Source organism: Microcebus murinus, chromosome 12 (assembly GCF_040939455.1).
Source record: "Microcebus murinus isolate Inina chromosome 12, M.murinus_Inina_mat1.0, whole genome shotgun sequence".
NCBI lineage: Eukaryota > Metazoa > Chordata > Mammalia > Primates > Cheirogaleidae > Microcebus > Microcebus murinus.
The window spans coordinates 25,620,623-25,641,693 of record NC_134115.1 but is presented as its reverse complement, the minus strand read 5'-3'; the positions used below and the strand labels follow the sequence as shown (position 1 = coordinate 25,641,693).

At 36.9% G+C, this 21,071-nt stretch overlaps 1 protein-coding gene across 1 annotated transcript in view; it reads right to left on the bottom strand.

The window, feature by feature from the left end:
* Positions 1-20,520, bottom strand: part of LOC105874770 (aldehyde dehydrogenase 1A1) — a 52,749-nt gene extending 32,229 nt beyond the window's left edge. The window contains exons 1-2 of the mRNA XM_076008629.1: positions 20,441-20,520; positions 7,233-7,337 (exon numbers count right to left, since the gene is read on the bottom strand). Of these exons, the coding sequence (XP_075864744.1) occupies positions 7,233-7,337; positions 20,441-20,506 (171 nt within the window). The 5' untranslated portion in view covers positions 20,507-20,520. The remainder of the gene's footprint in view (positions 1-7,232; positions 7,338-20,440) is intronic.
* Between the last annotated feature and the right edge of the window lie 551 nt (positions 20,521-21,071).

Here is a 21,071-nt window from a genome sequence, read left to right as displayed (position 1 = left end):
GGAGATACCTCAAAGAAATAAAGGTAGAACTACCAGTTGATACAGCAATCCCACTACTGGGTATTTACCCAAAGGAACAAAAATGAACTGAGTTTCAAATGGAGCTTATCTCACTGTAGAGTCTTTGCTTGCTCTTCACCACACATTACACTACTTTGGTGATTCGGTTATAGGAATTCCGGGCTAAGCTCAAGATCCAAAGTAGTGAATATCTTCTTTGATCTCTGTTGACTCTACAGCCTGTCCATTCTTGTGAATGGCCTATTAAAGAGTGAATAAGAATTTTTCTTTGCTGTTGAAGAGTAAATATTATAAACATGTGCCGATTCCTTTTGTGCTGAGGGAAAAGGCACAGAGAGAGTGGACCTGGTATATCGAAAGGTCTGCAGGGGGCAGCCCCGCATTTCCGACTTGGAAACAAAGAGACCTTTTTAATCACTAAATAGGTTAAAAAAAAAAAAAGTCATTTTTCTACTGTTAATAATGCATTACTTCAAACTACATTTATCCCAGCAAAAGTCAAATAGTAAAGTGATTCCACACTCAGTCTACCCTCCTTGACTCCCTCTTGAATTGCCTCCCTGTAAGCTCTTTCTTCTTTCCTGTGTTTTTCTACACCAGGTATCTCCTCTGGTTCTTTCCTAATCCACCTCAGTAATATTGCCGTGATCACTCCATTCCCCTGAAGCTCTTTGTTCAGACCTCTTCTGTGCTCCACAGAATATATCTACTATAGGAATCACCACCTCCCTCTTTCATTACTACTTCCTAAGTCCTTTTTTTCTCCATCAAATCAGTTGCAAGCACCTTAGAGGCATAGATCATTTCAATGTTATTTGTACATAGGACTGGCCACTACATGAAACTATGCATGCTGTATAAATCATGACATCATAGCCCAGTAGCCTGCAAATTTTTGCAGGAGACATAATTCCCTTTGAGAATTGGTATGGGGTGGAGTTAATTATTGTTTTAAGTTGCACAAAATTAAGCTAAATCCCAACCAAAAATGTCACCTCCCCCTTGGAGAGGCATGGACCTCAAAATAATATTCCCCTCCTCAGGCTATATTCAAAATGCCCCAAACTTATAGGTCTATAAATTAAATAAAATTTCAATGGTATTTCTCAACAAAGTAAGAAGATCTGGAGTAAGAAGGATGTTTTAGAACTGTAATCTCTTATGATTAATTGATGATATTTACTGACTACAAAACAAAGATTCTTTTCTTATAATACCTCACACACTGGTATACCTCACTGTAAAACTTTTGAGAGAATGATGAGTATATACAATAAAATACATGCATTTATTGCTTTCGTTTCCTGAGAAATATATATACATTGCATATTTGGGGCATTCAGTTAATCACATTGATTGCTTATATTTGGACATTGTTTCATGCCATAGGTTGTAACTTCTTCCAAGCTAAATTCAGAGAGCAATGTTTAAAAAAAATAATTTAAAAAAACAAGCCAGAAGAAACTGAATTGCCAGTATGATCTGTGGATACCATGGCCTATAAAATATATGCTGCTCTGTGTTTAAACAGATCTGTGTGACACAGCTTTCATTTGGATCTTCTGCTCAGTGTCCTGCCATCGGCCTTAGCCAAATATGGGATATTCTAGGCATCCTGGCCTCCCAAAGGGATATGGAGAAACTGGCTTCAAGACAAGTAACTCTGCCATATGGAAAACACATCCCTAGAGAATGTTGCTATAAATAAAGACATTCTTGTGCTTATGTCCTTTGGATCATGCCCTTCCTTTTCTTATATCTTATATTTATCTTACAGGAGCAGAAATAGAATAATGGTAGTTAACATGTAGTTTGGGAACAAAACAATCCAGATTTTAATTCTGATTTCTCCTTATTAGCCATGTAAGCTTTGAGCCATTTGTCTACACATCCATCTATCTAAAGATGTGATAAACATGTCACTCTGTAGTATTCCTAACATCAGGCTGCTAATGATAGAACAATGAAGTAAGGAGAATGCCCTTTAGGAATATCCGATCAAATGGGAGAGACATACAACCAAATCATCACCCCAATACATTATTATAAACTATGAAAAATATTCTGATGAACTTATGTTGTGGCAGGACTTCTCTAAGGTTCAGTTTTCTTATCTTTAAAATAGGGACACAATTACCTCACAGGGTTGTGTTTAAGATTAAATAAGGTGACATTTGAAACACATTTTCTTTGTGACAGAAATTATGCTCAGTGTTGATTAGGTTGTGGCAATTGTTAGTGTGGTACTAACAGTTAAAACAACCAACCTTTAACAATAACTCTAGCATCTTCTAATCCTCCTTTCCATTTTCACTGTCCTGCTCTATTTAGGTCCTTCTTATTTCATATTGTCAATGGCCTTCCCAAGTTCATTCTCTTTTCTCCTTGACCTGTCTTGCCTATTGCAACCAGGCTAACCTTCAAGTACTTTTGTCTTATCACTTCCTCTTTCAAATCTTTATAATTGGTCCCTTTTATCTACAGTCTGAAGGCCAAACTCCTCTGCCTGGTTCTCAAGGCCCAACATTGTTGGGCTTCACCTCACCCACACAAACTTAGTGTTCACATTTGTTCTACTCTAGCTGACCCAACTCCTTCTTACATTTGCTCCTGTAACTCTCTTTGAATAGAATGTTTTACCAGTACACCACTTTACTTTCAAAATCTTACATATTGTTTAATACCCAGGTCAAGTATCAATCTACCTAAACCCTCACCAGACTAATCCAGCTTGTTGATAGCTATTAATTTAATAGCCTACTAAGCTCTAGGCACAAGGTAAGTTCTTTACAGCCCCATGTAAAGAAAAGCCATACATGAAATCCAGCAGGCAGTAGAACCAAAATTTGATCCCATATCTGACTCCAAAATCTAGTTCTTGTAGCTTTGCAAAGCTGCTCTAATAATGAAATCCTTTGCAATGAATATTAACTGATATCTGTATTATAAGCTATAATATTTCTTACTATTCAGGGTCTAAAATATGCAGTTAATAAATAATAATTTGGTTACCTATTTACAAACTCCTATGTAACACTGATTTTATATGTGTGTGTCTTATATGATCAATTTATTTATATTGAAATTTATATAACAAATCATTTTTAAATGGATTTCATGTTATAACAAAATGTTTACACTATTAAAAGCTATTAGGCATCAGGGTTATTTTCTTTTTTAATTCCTTTGGCATCAGGGTTGTTTTCTTTTTTAATTCCAAGACTAGCATTTCTTGTATTTTTATTCTAGGACTGACATTTTCAGAGATATAATTTTTGAATTAACCAGAAAACAATTTGGTACATAAACTAGGATTTGCCACCATTAATACCACTTTTGCTTATGGCATTTAGAACGTTCCTTTAATAGGAAAGGGCCACAGCTGAATGCATGAAGACAGTTCAAATGTTGCTCAGATATAAAAAGGCTGCTAAGCAAAGTTAAGGAAGAACTGAACTCTTCAATAAATCCACATGGTGCATCTCTACACCAAATTCATTCAGAGATGCAGAAAATACTCATCAGACCAGTTCTACTTTTACACCTGTCACAGGCACTTACTTTAATGGACATTTACTTTTATCCTCACCAATTATTTGTTAGGTCATGCTTTAGTATTAAAAGCAGTTTTCAGGATTAGTCAATATAGCCTAAAAGAGCCACTGAAGTGAAAAGAAAACAGTTCCCACCCACATCTGTTCTTTGCTTTGTAACCCCCATTTGTTCTGGCCCCTCCTCCTTTCTTTATAATACAATTGAAAGGAGGTATATAGCCCATTGTGAGCGCCTTTCTACTTCTAAATTAAATCCCTAAAACCTCTTGGCTCATTATCTAAAGAGTTCCAGAGTATCGGGTTTCCTGTGACTGTAATTTACTTGATTTGTACCTTTTATTAATGTTATTGGAGTTTACTATATGTTTGCCAGCAAAATTGTGAGAACAGCAATAATTATTTAAAAACCAAAGTTTTTGTATAATTCCTAAAAGAATAGGCAAGTGCTAGTTTTTAAGCAAACAGCAGCTCACCATGAACAGTTTGTAACGTAAACAGTTGAGTTTCAGTGATCATATGTCCAGATACCTCAATCAGCATCATGACCTGGTGTGAAACTTTGCTGGATGTTACTGACTGTCCCTGATTGCTTGTCCGAGCAGTAGTGATTGTCAATAAGCACCGGGCACATCAATGGCAAAGATTTCTAAGGCTTCTAGTATGAGCATCGGCTTTCCCTAGTACACGTTAGGAAGAAGGTAAATCCTGCTAACTAAACTGTGCCAAGAAAAGTCCTCAGACTACCTGACAAGGTTTCAACTAGAACTTTAGGAGCAGAGATTTGTTTTACTGATAAAACTAATCCTTATGGCAAAGCTAAATGTTCAAGGCTCCAGAGTTAAAACATCAAAAATATTTTTCCATTTGCTAATTGCAGACTGCAAACAGATCTGCCGTCTCCCTCCTGAGTGGCATTTATATGTATGGAGAGAGCAGGTAGGCAACTGTCACAGGCTCACTCTGTCCTCACCTTGCCCTGCATTGTTTTCCCCCACTCTCCTGGCTTGCTAGAGCCACTCAAGCAAATAAAGAGACATTTGAGGTAAAGGAGTGTTGAAGTCTCTGGTAAGAGGTATTCATTCCTTTTTGTTGAAATATGAAGAATAAATTTTTCCCCTATTTCTGAGAATGGGTCATAGGACACAGGCTTCCAGATCTCCTACAAACCATATCAGGGATGGTCAGTATTTCTCACCCAAATTTAGTCTTGCGACATTTCAGAGAGGTACACAGTGACTGCCACAGCACAGCTTCCAATCATTAACTTTCTTACCTGCTAAAATCCATGCCTCCTATTAAACGCTAATACTTGAGAAGAGATACAACTTACAGTCCAACACTTTAGTTCAGTGGTTCTGAAAATGCACTCCCCCACCTGCAATATCAACATCAACCAACATCAATCAATATCAACCAACAATATCAGCATCACCTGAAAATTTGTCAGAAATGCAAATTCTCAGGCCCCACTCTGGAATTATTGAGACAAACTCGGGGGCGGGGGGGGGAGACTCAGCGATCTGCATTTTGCAAGCCTTCCAGGATTTTCTGATTCAGGCTTAATTTTGAGAATCACTGCCTTCATCAATAATCAGGTTAGATTCTCCAGGGGAGGTATGTGGGGTTATATGCCAATTCAAAGTTTGACGGAAGACAGTATTTCATTGCTGCATCACCTATAGTATACCAGAAACCAAGGACATAAATGTGAGATATACTGTTGATCTCTATAAGAAGCATATTGTCTTGGACACATTCACCAAAAGCTGTATAACACACAAGAGTTATAAAACAGGCAAATACGATGCTCCATAATGGCACAGAGGAGGGCAGTTCTACCTGGGAAGGTAAGAGAAGGCTTTCAAGAAGTATAAAACCCTGTAGAGACTGAGAATTTATTATGTGCCTGGCACCATTGAAGAGCTTTGTGTCTTTTATTTAACTCCCCTAAGTATTTCCAATCTCCTCATCTTACACAAAAAGGAACAGAAGTCCAAACAGGGTTAGTACAAATGTGGAATCTCAGTGCTCTTGCTACAGGTGGCCACTTGAACTAGCTCCTGAGGACTGGGCTGTGGATATGCACACAGGCAATGACTGGCCAGCAAGCCATGTTTGGAGATAGACACTGTGAAAGGAAAAAGTGAAGCTCTTAGGTTGATGGGGTGGCCTAGGGCAGGGGCCATGAACAAGGATTGAGTAATATTATAAAGGACCTTTGTGTGCTGACTTTCGCCCAGAGACAGTGAGAAGCAGAAGGAAAAATGTTTGCACTGAGAAACTCTTTAGTATATACACAGAAAAGGAAATCAGAAAGCAGGTGATATGTACCTGCACCCTGCTTTGTTTCTCCTGCTCAAATTGTTGACCCCTGCAGCTAAACTCTGCACTCCTGCCCCTAAAGGAATGGGCCTCACTTGTTCTGATAATACTGCAACCTGAATTCAGGGCTACCCCAAATCCAAAAGGGCCCGCTAGTGTCTGTTGTCTTCTTGGAATAGGTGTGTCTGGGTGGCTCAGGACCTTGAGGTTTGTGATCTCCCTGACTGGGGCTAAGGTAACCAAAGGCCAGATCCTGGAGCGATGCATGTGCTGCAAGTCAATCGAAATGCAGTGTCCCGGATGCTATTATCCTTGGGTTTTGCTGCCATCATCTCCCAGAAGTCTTTTCCCGCAGCAAAATGGTATACCTCTCTATCTCATGTAACAGAGATTTAAAACTTGGTAATATCTGGACAACTAAAGAACAGAAAAATTATTTCAGATTAGACACTTAGCAACACACAGACTTTTTAAGGTATGTGTTCAGATAAAAATTCTGAAGGCTTTTACTCTCTTTATCCCCTAGGTTGTTTAATATTACCCAAGCTTATCTTCACAATAATCACAAGGTAAAGCTGTAGCCTTGCTGGTCACAGGCAAGAGAATCAGGAGAACATTTCAATGTTCATTTCATTACTTATTAGCAATGTGACCTTGAGTAAATAACTTAGCCTTTTGATTCCGTCATTTCATCATTATTTGTAAAAACCACTAAAAATGGTACCTTCTCTATAGGGTTGCTGCCAAGTATTAAAACAACATTGAGAATTTGAAAACATTTATCACTAAATAAAAGTTGGTTTCTGTTGTTACTATTATTAGCTGGAGAGTAATAATACTTTTGTTATTCAATTTAAGTCATTTTAAAGTTCCATTTGAAAGGTATTGATTAATATTAATTCAATGATTTTTAATAAAATAACTTGGTAATGTGTTGTTCTATAAGTTCTACATTAACATTTTAGTTTCACTAGCAACTTAGAACGAACAATGTTATGTGAATAAAAGATTTTTCTTCTTTTTCAAACCTATAATTAATCCCTTCTTAGGCAGCCTATATAATAAATCTAGACACTATTTCAATTGAAAATCAAGCAAGAAAAAATAGTATGAAAACCTCACCAAAACACCCAGAAGCACAGACTCATTGTCATTGTGACATGACTACTGAGTGATTTTATGTACCAAGGGCAACTTAGAAAATTTCCCCGGACTGCCCCAGAAGCCATGTTTTCACAACATATCATTTTGAATTTGCAATGGGGTTTGTGAGTTCAGAATGGCAAAAAACCAGGAAACCTGGCATAAAAATGGAACTAGTGTTTAAAAACTCACCTTATCTCCTTCTTCTACATGGCAGATGACCTCCTCAGTTGCAGGATTAAAGACAGGAAATTTCTTGCCACTCACTGAATCATGCCATTCATTGTTTATGAAGATCTGTGGGGATGGAGAGGAAGTAGGTAAAAAGATATTTGAATATGCTGCCAAATTTGAAAATTTTTATAAACTTAAATTAAAGCATTACACAATGCCTAAATGATGCATATCCCTTCACCCCTCAAAATTTTGGGGCTGTTTAAGACATTTGGTGTGCTCACGTGTGCATGCACGCTAAAATAAAGTACACAGTGCTTTTAAATTTCACGAAGATATGTACTCATTTCAACCCTAGAAAATACACACTGGAGAAAACAATCTAGGAAAGAATGCTTTTACCTGAAATGGCCATGCATTAGAGGCAAGAGTGGAGGCTTTACAGGGGTTGATATTTGTAAAACATCGCTTCCATTTTCCACTTCAATTTCTCAACATCTTCATTTTGGGTTACTGATGATTTGGAATCATGAGTGACTACTTTCTAATCCTTTATTGTACTGTTTTAAAGCTAGTAAAATAATTTTGCTTAAATAAATGATTTTAAAAGAAGTTTTCTCGGAAAAAAATAATGACATAATTTCACTGGCTCTTTAAAAGCATAGGAGTTCCATTCTCTTTTTCAAAAGATTTCCTGATAATTTATTTGTCCTCAAATGACATCAGGTACTAGATTTCTTAGTGATACCTAAGACATGCACCTAAGAAAAGAGAGAACTCTAGTAATAATGCAATTTTGTTCCATGTGTACTGTAAAGCATCAGTATGTCATTTAAAAAGTCTCAGTTTCAACTTTTATATCACTGAATTTGCATTTCATTAAAAGAGCCAGCTTTGATATCTTCTTCACTTTTCAGTAAAGTATTTACAAAGCCAAGTTAAGAAATACCCCTTTTGTGATAAATAAACCTATGTTCTGTTTCTGACAAAAGCTAGTATTTGTCTCTCATCCCTTTATTTCTTGTGTATTCCACTTTTTCTTATTCATTATTTAAAGTACAAAAATAAGTACAAAATACATACATAATATGTAATCATAACTATGGTATTGGATATTATATTATATGTTTTGTTGCATTTATGATGCGATGAATTAATTTATTTAATTTGGAATCAAGGGTAGCTGATACATGTAGTTTTAAAAGAAGAGTGACATATGCACTGGGTTTATAATATATACTTTAATTCTGACACTCCTCTTTACTTGATATTTAAAGATAAATCATTGATAGCTCAACCCTGAGGGTAAATGTATTGAAATACTCTCTCCAGTTTTTAATAAGTTGCTATGATAAATGCAAATTACTTAGTTATTAAAAGTTTTCCATTGTTATCAAGATTATACATTGCTAGATCAGTTATTTATATCGTGTATATTTGACATAAACACTATGAGTGTTTATGAGTGTTGAAATCAACCTATGAGTGTTCACTCACTTAGATATTCTATCATGTATTGTCAATGATGTGGCTTAATATTCTGTCAAATTAATAAAATATATTACTATGTATTCCTAAATGCTTAAGTATTATTAATGAATTCTATTTTCTGTGATTTACAAGATTATGTAAACCAAAATATTTCCATGGTCTCCTATGCATCTACAGTGAAGTTTGTCCCTTTTTAAATAGTCATTTTTACATGTCTGCCTTCCTTCCTAGGCTGTAGGCTCCATAAGGTCAAGGACTGTGTTTGTTTAGTTTTCTGGTTTATCCTCAGTATCCAACACAATTCCAGCCCGCAAGTGACTTTAACCTCAGTAAACAGTTCTTAGGTACAATTGAGTCAAGTAACCTAGAATCTATTGGCTACCCATAGCTATGACCCTTAGCATCCTGCACATGGGTACACTGTGATACCTGTGATTTGCTATAAAATGGGGAGGAGAAGAAGCCTCCTTGTTTCCCTGTTCAGACAAAAACAATTATCCATATAACAAAGCAGCAGCATCCTAAATATTTGGAGGAGTTCAAAAGAATTGTAGTATAGGCTGGAATTGACATGAAAGAGACATGGGCATGCATAAAGGAAGGGGGATGGAGTCTGAAGCAGTTCAGATGAAGAGGCAGGAAGTGCAAAGATACATATATGGGGGTATGAAAAAGATGGAAGTATCAAGAAAATCCTTTTCTCTGATACGATAATTGAATACAGATGAAGGTCATAAAATTAATCATGTTACTCCTTGAGAAAAACATTGGCTTCTTAGTTCAAAATTGCAAGAAACATAAAATCAGATTTAAGTGCTGATTTTAATGTCTCTTAGAGTGAACCAGCACTTTAGCAATCAGAAACACATTTCACAGACTCCCATAGTTACTCTTAAAGAGTATTTTCTTTTATCCATCCTTAGCCCCTACTGCTTATTATTTTTCTTCTCAGGGGATGACTGGGAAAGACCTTAATCAATTTGTCCCAAACTCAGCTCACTGTCATCTCTAGCTTTATGCTGCTCCCACCCCAAACTAAAATTCTAAAGTTTGCTCATGCAATCCTCATTCTCTCTCTCTCTCTCTGTCTGTCTCTATCTCTCTCTCTTTCTCTCACTCACACGGTCCCTTTTGTCTCAATTTCTTCTACACTATTATAAAAAACCTTTCCCTGTTCTCCCTGCCACCTACCTAATTAGATTAGGTGCCTAATTAAGATTTAATTTTCACCTTGTTGTCATAATCTTCTTCAGCCAACCTAGTTTAGATTTTGTCTGCACCCCACCCCTCCTTAGAACACTGGCGATTCTCCATTGTCAAACTCCTCAGCATAGCACTCAAGGAGGTTAGTGACTTTGCCCCAATATGCTATTCCAACCTTTTGTCTTACTATTCCCTCAGTTTACCCTTTATTTCAGACTCAATCTACTGACTCAAACAACACACCCTTCTTCGCTCCACACCTTTACTCATGCTGTCCTTCGCACAGGAGTTGCACTATTTTTTTCTTCTACTTACACTTCAAACTCCAGCTTGATATATCATCTCCTCATGAAGATTTCACCAGTTGCTCCAACTGGATTTAACCTTTTTTGTTGTTGTTGTTATCCAATACAACATGTTAGTACCCTACTATTAAATTCCATATTATGTTCTGCTTTGTGTTAATGTTAGATATCTATATCTCAGTGCATGAAATTCTAAATGAAAAACTAAAGACATTGCAGTACTTGCCCCAGATTTTTTATCAGCCTTTCAAAACTTGCATCCATTTTACTATCACTTGTTAGTTCTACCTTCTCTCTGCCCTGAAGGTTGTATTACCTCTTCAGACTTTGTATCTCTAAGTTAAGAGAACACAGTATCATTCTGTCAGAGATATACCCAGAATTCCACCCTTCTACAGTATGATTCCACCCTTCCACGGATATACCCAGAATTCCACCCTTCTACAGTATGATTTCACTAAAAAAAATAAATAAATAAACTAAAAACAACATGCAGAATTGATTACATTGTGTTAGGCCTGTGCTGAAACTTTCCAGCTCTTGCCTGAGTCTCTTATCTTTAGGTCTGTGTTAATTTATGGTTTCAAGTTCTCAATACAGTCTCAATAGATTAGAGCTTATTTCACTCTACGTAATCTCTTTTGGTGAAAGACTCACTTGTTACGGTATGTATGTACCCTCTAGTTTCATCATCAGAATCTTATATCTAAACTGTACATAAAACTCCCCCCTCAGATAAAAGTCAGTGAATGTTTTGTAAATGAGCATCAACCTAAAGTCAAAACACAGGTTTATCTGGCAGCCTGCAGGCAACAGAAGAGATCAGCTGTAGCAGATTCCAAATTACCAAGCAACTGCTCAGTATTATTCAGTTTTAACATTTAATGTAAGAGCACATGGTAGACCCAACCTTTGTTTCAACTTGTGCTTACGTTTATATAACCCTGGCTAGTCACCGTTTCATCAGAAAAGTGTTTGTGAAACAATGAGTAAAGACTTGAGACATACTACTGTGGGAAAATGTGAGACGAGTTAGTGTGATCACTGCTTTCCAGGGCTCTGTAATCTCAGAGGAGAGTGTATTTATACCAAGATCAACCAGTAAAGAATTAAAGGTAGGGGAGTAAAGTGGCCAAAGCAGTAGTTTAGTCATTAAATGGTAGAGAGGGACACAGGCTGGAAGAGAGCATCCTTGAAGGATGGAATTGGATTGGTGGAAAGAAAAACAATGAGCAAAGGAGGAACAACCTTGGGAAGCTCTGTAACACAGTAAAGAGATCAGCTCCTAACAAAACAGAGAGTTCCAGCAAAAACAAGTTATAGATAACGTCTGATGATAAAAATAAAGTGCATTTGTGGTGGAGCTTGATCCTCAGAGTGAAAGTTTGTATTCTATCTGGATATAAGGGAACGACTGCATCAAATGAATGTGTTATGAATATTGATTTTAAAGTACCCAAAGTTGACTTGAAATAGAGCAACCAAAGTCCAGGAGATTGGCCCAGAGACTACTGTAATAATCCAATCATGGAGTCAAGGTTTTAGAGTACAGTGATGTAATAATACAGTTTGCAAATTATGAATTGTATATATTCTCCTACAAACAGGCATTTCAGCATCAAAAAGAAAGAACTGAGCATAGATCTTGTGATGATCTATATGGTAGACCAGGTATTGCACCATACTTTTCTTCTCTTTAGCTATGGAGAATTTATTGGTAGGAACTACCTTAATTATATATATTTTTTTTCTGTCTTAACTTTATTAGCTTTACATTTGGCATTGCCTTCTAGCTATGTGACCAAATGTTTTTGTATACTCACTCTTCCTGTAGGTATATTTAATGGTTTTGTGGAGAAAGTCTAGGCTAACGAATGTATCTTATAATAATTATAAAATTTCTTTTAGGCCTGTTGAAATATTCTATCATGACAACAACCTCATTTTCCATTTGTTGTGTGCCTTTATCAAGTGTAGGGATAAAGCAATGATATATATATATAAAAGTAAAATATTCTTGGGTCCTATTTAACCATTATATTAACTATATTTTAATTATGAATTTTGGACTCAGGATACTTTTGAATAATATATATGTATAGTAGATATCAAATTTAGGTTCTCAATACTTATTGGAAATTATAGCTGCCTATGCATGCATACTCTTGGACTTGAAGTGCTTTTTATATGAGGAATCAATGGGAATGTTGAGGCAACTTAAACATTGATTTTTATTCTTTCAATTTTAGATATGTCAGGTTTTAAGAGATGTATCATATTACCTTTGATAAATTAGTGACTGTTTCCTGCATGCAGTTTTGTTTCCAAGAATAAGCCATAATTTTGAAAAAAAAAACAATTGCCTTTCCAGAGTAAAAACTGTTATGTCTTAAGGCACTTGGTATAATGCTACAAATCTAAATAAGTAAGCACTTTCCTCAAAGTATGCCTGGCTTGGATCAAGCTGGATTTGAATAACAAGCCAAATAAAGACCTAATAGCTTTATCTGTTGATATGAAATTTTGAAGTCTGTTGGCTACAGGAGAGAGCCCTCGACTCCCTCCAAACCTGAGATTTTTTAATCTGAGAGCCTGACTCACAGCATGGGGAGCGATGCATAGAGTCAACGTGCAGGGAGTGATGTGTGTTGTGTGTGAACCTTTTCTCAGTCTTAGGAACCTAAAAAAGTACCACAGGCCATGGAGAATGGGTGGAGAAATAACAAGACAGGGGATGAATAACTATGGATGGAGACCGAACAAAAGTCAGGTGGGGTGTTAAACATCTAAAAGAATTAAGGCTGGATCTCCGGCAACTATCTTTGAACCAAACCCTGAGGCAGCAAGGCAAAATGTTGAGACTCAAAGTTGAAAAATGTAAAAGGAAATGAAGGGGGAAATAACAGATGGGAGGAAAATTTTTTAGCTGCAGTCAAAGGAATGAAAACAAAATGAGAGACTGACCAAAACAAAAATAGGAGAAATAAAATTTTCATTTCATTTCTGTTTTATATTAGGGTCTGACATAGTAACATGAGTATATGCTCTTTTTTTCTTGTTGTTTGAAAAACCCCTTTGGCCTTTTCAGTTCAGTAAGAGGAAAAAAAGAAAAAGATGCCACAGCATTTGTCTTGAACCAGACTGATACTATGACCTACAGATGATAAAAATACTTGTCAACAACTTCTGTATATCATACATATCTTCTATCAAAAAGTTAAGATGTAGAAGCACTAGATAGGTCTGCATGTATTTGACAGTTGCAAGACCCAATAATATAATTGCTTGCATGTAAGTCCTCTTTCTTCTAAAGAAAATGCCAAATATAGAGCATAATTCAGTTGTTTGTTATTTATAATTCTTTCACTTCTAAAAAAGTATTAGGACAGCAGTGGAAATACATAATGGGACCAGAGGAGGGAGCAGTTTAGGCAAAATTTTGAGGATGTGATTATTTGTGCAAATTCGTAGTGAACAAATTTCTATTAGCAATTCCAAAATTGTAATAAATCAAGTAGCAATATTATAGTATTAGAAAACCAAGTATTAGCAACACTTTACATCCCATGCTTCTAAGTTTGTGAAGACTTTTGATACATACATCCACAAACACACTGAAAATATATCAGTGGCATGATACCAGGTTTATTCAAATATTTACTTTTCTGGTTTCTTAGATTTTAATTAAGTGTTTAATTATGAAGCAATACTTCCTCAAATTCTTTTGAACATGGCTCTACATTGCCACTTACGTTTAGTAAATGTGTAACTTATCCCCTGGCCATAATTATCATAGCATCATGATAACTTAACCCAACCCACCACCACCATCCCAAACCAGATAACTGCTGTTTTGAGACACTTGTATCTCCATTTTATCAACATTTGTGTGTTCCATGAGGTTTCTTTCCTGCTCATGTGTATTATACTATCCCATGGACTATCCATGCCATTTCAGAGGTGTTATCTTAACTTTGGGTTGCTCTTCAAATAAGCTGTTTTTTATACGGAAGGGTGTTTCTTATCCAGATCTTTGATTCTGTCAAGTACATAGTGACAAATTCGATAGGAAATGTCCAAGTTAAGAAAATCATGTGAAAACTTGTAGTAGTGAGAGTCCTTAATAAATGGGGATAATACCTTCTCTTAGGACATGTATGCCTTGCTTTAAATGTTTTATTGATTAGATTTTTCTTAGGCAGGTGCCGGAGACAAAACAATTTGCCAAGACAGCAGTCCCCAGAGATGAGTAAAGATGTTGCATTCTGAATTAATGATTATCTCCCAGGAGTAAAATTCAAATGGTTGGTTCCATTATGGTACTGGTTTATGGCCATGATCTGGTTCCTGCTGGGCTCTGGCACTTTCTGAAGGGGAAAGTAAGTGGCTCTGGGCTGGCTGGGTGTGAGCAAGTGTCCAGGAGAAGTAGGAACCCAGAATTCCAGGATATCCGGAAGGTTGTTGCTGCATGTAAAGTCATGTGGCTGACCCAAGATTTTAGACGTTGGTGCTGATCAACAGATTACATTTTGGGTAGCATCAGCAAACCCTGAAAGACTGATTGATAGCAGTGCAGAACCTCAGACCTCGGCCCAGGTCTATTCCCTCAACAGGAGTAAGGAATGAATGATACCAATGCAGTAATAGATGTGAAGACAGTTGTTAGAGACAACTTGGAAATGGGGACAGTACCATCTTTTCTTAGGCTATGTGTTATTTACTTTAAATTTTTTGTTGATTAGGTTTCCTTGAGTGAGATATGAATACCACTGTTTTTAGTTTTTAGAGGAAAAGTATTACATGGAAAAATATCAGATCTTGAAATGAAAAAATGCAGAATCTAGTTTTTGCACCTTAAGAGCTACGTGACGTTGAACACGTCAATTACGCTCTCCGAGCTCAGGTTCCTCAGCTTTAAAATGAATCTCTGGCAACATCTTTTCTAGCTCCTTCCCAGTAGTTATGAGCCTCAAGTGAGAAAAAATATATGAAATTAATTTTTAACTGTGATAAGCAATACAAATATAAATTGCCACTTACATTGGAAACTGAATAATTTTAGAATCCTGAGTCATCTTGGGAAGGAGAGTTAAAGAGAAAAGGGACCAAGTGGTTTAACGAGTGCCCAGCACTTTCCACCATTACCTCACTTAATTCTCATAGCCATTTTCCAAGGGGGTCATTATTGTTCCCAGTTCACAGGTGGAGGAACTGAAGTTCAAGGAGATTAGAAGCATGGTCAAGGTTATGTCATTAAAAAAAAATGTATACGAAAGCTGAAATTGAAGCCAGGTTTATCTAGTTAAACCACTGCATCTTCAAGCCATCCAGCCATTTGTTTGACTGCTTCCAAGCCCAAAGCAAACAAAATATTGCTTCAGTCAGAAGGGAGTTAAAAGATTTCCCAAATGAAAGCCGTGCTGCGGCACAGTCAACTTTGCTTGAACATAAGTCGGGGCCTGTTTTAAGCACTCCTCCAGTGCTTTCCTTCAAATAAAATCCTGCAACCAATGGTCTCATCTCATCCATTCTCTCCCAACTCATTTTACTCCGGCCAGATTAGTCTTTGGACATTTCTTTGAACATAATAAGCTCTTGTCCACAAGGGCTTGGCACCTCTGGATCTTTGTTTTTCCCCACTCTACCTGGCCACCTCATTCTCTGCATCCCTCAGACTTACCTTTAATGTTCCTTTTTTTAAGGGACCCACCCTAACTGCCTCATCAAAAGTAAGCTCTTCCCCTCATACTCTCTCTGCTTTCAGTTTTCTTCCTTTAAGCATTTATCCTGCTGTCTGATGAAAGTGCTCTCTTACTTGCTTGTTTTCTTCCCACAGTACTGCACACACCTTCCAGGGATATAAGCTCCATGAAACAAGAATCATATCACCCTTCTTATATCACAAGACCTAGCACAGAGCAGTCATTCAATGATTTGTTTAATCCAGGAAAGGGGAAAATGGGAGAAAGCAAAAGAAAAAGGGAGAAATGAGTGAAGGGTGGGGTGGGGTATTTGGAAATGCATGTGGCCTGAAATGGTTTGTTGTAAGCATTTAAAAAGAGATAATGATGAAGAAAAAAAAGAAAAAAAGAAAAAGAAAACCACTTCTAATTGTACCCAGCATCTAGTAATTCAATGATTCATAACTCTTTTCTGTGAAAAAATGTATCTTTAATACCCCAATGACCCTGATTTGATTAATTCACATTGTATGCCTATGTCAAAACTTCACATGTGCCCTATAAAGATTCTACAACTATTATGTGCCCATAATAATTAAAAATTAAAAAATATATATGTTTTACCCAGAAGGGTTAAGCAAACCAGGAATCCAGGAAAGCAATCTCCCATTCTGACCAAAAGTTGCTCCATCAGAGTTGAAGAAAAGTAGTTCACATAGAAACTTCATACCTGTTTTTAAGTCTTCTCTGCCTCACAGCCTCTCCCAGCCCGAACCCCACATTTTTAATCAAAGCAGAAAACCTGTTTCCTTCCAATCTTCCCTATTGTTCTCTTTTTCTAAATCGCCTGCAAACTGTCTCCTGCTGGCCTAGGAACAGCTGAGCAGCAGCTGAGCAGCCCATGGGAAACTCCTCCAATAGTCAGGACTGGACACATGAAAGTCACAATAAAGGAGGACAAAACAGGATTCCGGCAACTAGATGTCCCAAAGTAGTGGCAATGGCCTTAGACAAGTCACTTGTTAGTGTGATGGCTCAGACTGCCAACAATGTCTAGCTTTGTCACTTACTAGCTGTATAACTTTAGGTAAGTCATTAGCCACTTTGTTCCTGAGCTCCCTGGTCCGTAAAAAAGGAACAATAACTCCGCTCCTAGGGTTATTGTGAGGATTGAATAAAGTCATCGTAAAGAACTTACACTGGGAGAGTAAACACAATGAATTTGAGGTATGATTATTTCCTGTGTGTGTGTTTGTGCGTATAAAATGTCATTAGCTGATGAAGATCTTGTCTAGAGTGAGCAAATAATTGTTTAATGAGTTAGCTTATTAATTAAGTTAAACATTTGGGGGTTTAAGTCTTGTCTGAGAAAGCTTGTTTTCTTGAATTTTCTATGTCTTTTTTTTTTTTCTTAAGGTTAAATCACAGCATTGTGAAGGGAGCATGGAAAACAAAGTTACCAAATCCTGCAAGAGAAAATTCTTGATCCCTGAAATCCTGCATAAACCCTCAGAACTTGCTCCAGTGCAACCTTTGTCAGGTGGGACATGACTGTACAAGACGGAGAGACAGGAAAACCCAGGGAGGAAAATGAGATGAGAGCAACACTTGTGGGAAACAGGTCTAGGAAAGGTCGGGTAAAAGAAAAAAAAAGTCTGGAAAAACTGGAAAGTATTCAGAAAAATAAATAGGACTAGGATCACTAACATTAATCAATCACTTCCCATGTGCCAGGCACTATTTCAAGTGCTTTATATGCATTAAATTCATGTAATGCTTTCATCTACCACAGGAAATGGGTGTCTTTGTAATCCCCATTGTATACACAAGGAAACCGAGGCACAGAGAGTAATGCAGTTGGCCCAAGAATCACATAACTTTAAAGCAGCTCTTCATTTAAAGGCTCAATAAAGCGGATAGGTTGGCAGACGTGGGATTCACTTAGAATTGGAAAGGAGAATAGGAGGGTAGGGATGGGAACCCGAGTTCATGTGAATTTATAACAATGTCTGAGGCTTTAAATTCCAAAAGCTTTTGTATCATTTTAGAAAGTATCTCTTAAACTCTGATCTCTCTTTAATCTACTCCAACAAAGAAATAATCAGACTATACTAGAAAATAAGTCATAGGAAGATATGCATCAATGAATTCTTTTGTTTGAGTGAAAGGCAGCCTCAGGCTTAAGAGTATGTAGCTTTTCTACCACAGTTGTAATAATTTTTTGTTACTCAACCCTGCTGGTATCTTCCCTTTGCCTTGCCCCAAATGACCGATAGACTGCTAGCAATAATAGAGAAGAATTTTAGGAAGAAAGAAAGAATACAGGAGTTTAGGGTCTGGTCACAAAAGGTAATTTCTCAGACATTGTAAAATCCTTGCTTCCTTGGTTTGCAACCAGGAAATGTACTTAATAACCATCATTTTTCTAACTCCTCTTACAAGTGAAAATCCAATACAATTCTTCAGTGGGAGAAACACACACACACACACACACACACACACACACACACACACACACAGCAAAGGCATTTGAAAAAGCTCATCCATTTAGATTTAATTACATACATAACTGGTGTCCTACCAAGTGTGAAAATGTTGTAACCAATAAATCAAACAAAAAAATGCTATTTAAGCAGAACCAATTTATATAGAAGATGCATGAGAAATCAAAATTTACTGACTTGCATTGGGTATTTTTTACCCAGTGAAGTTCTTAAACAGAACTTGCTCTTTGAATCTTGCTTTCTTCTGTACACTTACGTAGTTCAGTCACTTTCCCTAGAGGGTGTTCTTGTGCAAGGACTTTGAAGAGAAAAGGGGGATTCAATCTTAAAATCATCTCTGTGTTAAGGGACCACTGGATCTTTGGTTATATGTTAGATTTTGAGGGCCATCTCATTTGTCTAGTACTGTTACTTACATGCTTAATTAATCATTACTAAGTGAAGCTTAATTCAGAAATATTATTTCACATTAGAGCTTCCTTGAAATACAAGGAAGACTTGCAAACTGCTGCAAAACCAAAGGGGTTGGGGGAGAGGGACATCCAGACTCCCAAAATATCTTCCCAGGTAGTGTCATAAAAATACATTCCTTTTAACAATAGTAATGGGATACTCTAAGCACTGCCAGCAATTTTGAGCTTCAGGAAATGTATTTTCAAATGTACCTACTTTGAATTGAAATTTCTCATGAATGATAAACCTGGAATAAGAAAGTGAGGGAGACTGGAGTCTTGAGATCTTTTGGGCGTACCTTTGCCAAATGCAAATTGTATGAGGGTATGGATTCACCACATTTTTCATGTTCCCATTTATAATGAAATTATATGGAAAACATTTTCCCCTTCAATAAAATCTTGTGGAAATAATACCTCAATACACTTCATAGCTGCTGGTCAACCGTGTTAAAGGAACAATCTGATCTCTGCTGACACTTTCCTAAGGAAAAGAGCCAATGAGCTGAACAACTTCCTCATGCGTGTATGAAAATGCAACAGATTTAGGATTGCAAAACCATTCATGGTTAGATATAAGGAAATAAATATGAAAGACTAGGAACTTTTTACTTTGTCAGTAAATTATAAGGCTCTTTGTTTTTCATTGATGTATAATTCGGAAAGCAAAATGGCTTTCCCCTGAGTTGTTGCAATAGTTAATTTCTGACTTTACTTTCTAAATCACACCATAAAGATCATTGTAAGTGATAAAATTGGTTAGACTGTGTTTTGCTTGTTTATTTTGTCTGTTTCACAGTTCTGGGCTCTGACAGGGAAGCAGGCATTTAGACGGGAACAGTATGAAACAGGCAGAGTTCAGAGATAGTCTCAGAATGACTCAAGCAGAATTCACGTCCTCTTTCTCCCTAGCTGCAGATTGTGAAGCCTGGACCTGGCTCCTGCTCTCATTTCTCTAAATATTTATCAGTTAACAATTACACATCTGTCCCAGTGGCAACAAACTTGGCCCAAGAAATAAATAAGCATGCTTTCTTTCCCCAAATATGCAAAATAATGCACATCCACTTGAAGGTTTTTGAAACAGGAGCTTTTGCATCTAATTATCAGACTTAAGTCCTCTTGTGTAAACACTCATTTATTAAGCATATGGAAAAGTGATTCTATTTCAGTATGCTGTGTTTCTCCTTTTGTGTTTTCTATAATTGCCACTTGTCTGGCTCTTTCGAGTAAGTTTTTCCAGTGAGTATCTGCTTCTCTTATCATTTGTGCCGATCATACTGAAGTTAATAGAACTGCTTAGTAAAGTCCACTGATTCCTGGAACAAGAACCATTCACACAGAAGAGAATTCCTTTCACTTGCAAATCTTTTAAGAAATAAATTTATGAAAGACTGTCTGATGTGATTTAAAGTTCACTATTTGATCAGAACACTAAACCCAGACCTGTATTTTGCAAGCCTTTTATTTTTATTTTTACATTCGCAAAGTACACTTTACACAAGTTTACTTAAACTGACCTTTCATGCTTTAAATGAATGTAGTTTTTACAAACCCCGAGTCAAAGCAGCAAATACAAATTGTACTTACCTTAGTATATTGAATCTTCAAATTGGTGAGTGGAACAGGTAAGTCTGGCATGCCTGAGGACGACATTTCTGGTTCAGCTCCTGGAATACAGGTGACAGACAATTTGGTTCTGATAGAGCACTTGGCTTTATTTGTTCCTTTTTATCTGCAAGGGCTAAACTTTATTTGCATAGTGGGATATGATTGGATGAACAAACTCAGAGCAAAAAAAGAAAACGACACTACTTATCTGTAACACCTAGAGCAGGAAGCCTTTGACTTTAAACTTAAATCCTTAAGAAACCAGCTCTCCAGCGTTTAAGTTGCATCTGGAGACACTGCACTATTTGCAGATGAATTAATTTACAAAGCCGAAACCTGTGATGAGAGTGTGCAGCGCAGCTGCTCTGGCCACTAAGTCCAGTTATTATATTTTTGACTTTTCATGCTTTGTATGCTACTATGTAACTTTCTGTTCTCTGAAGGACTTAAGAGAATTTGAGGATTGAAAAAGTCTCAAAGGGCACTTGTTCTCAGTAGAAGCTGATGAGGAGAGAACCCTGGCCAGGTGTCTTCAGGACAAGGCTGTCAGGAAAACAGTCCATCCTCCAGAAAAGTCAGAGTGCTGTTTGGGAAAGAAAGGCTGTCTCTA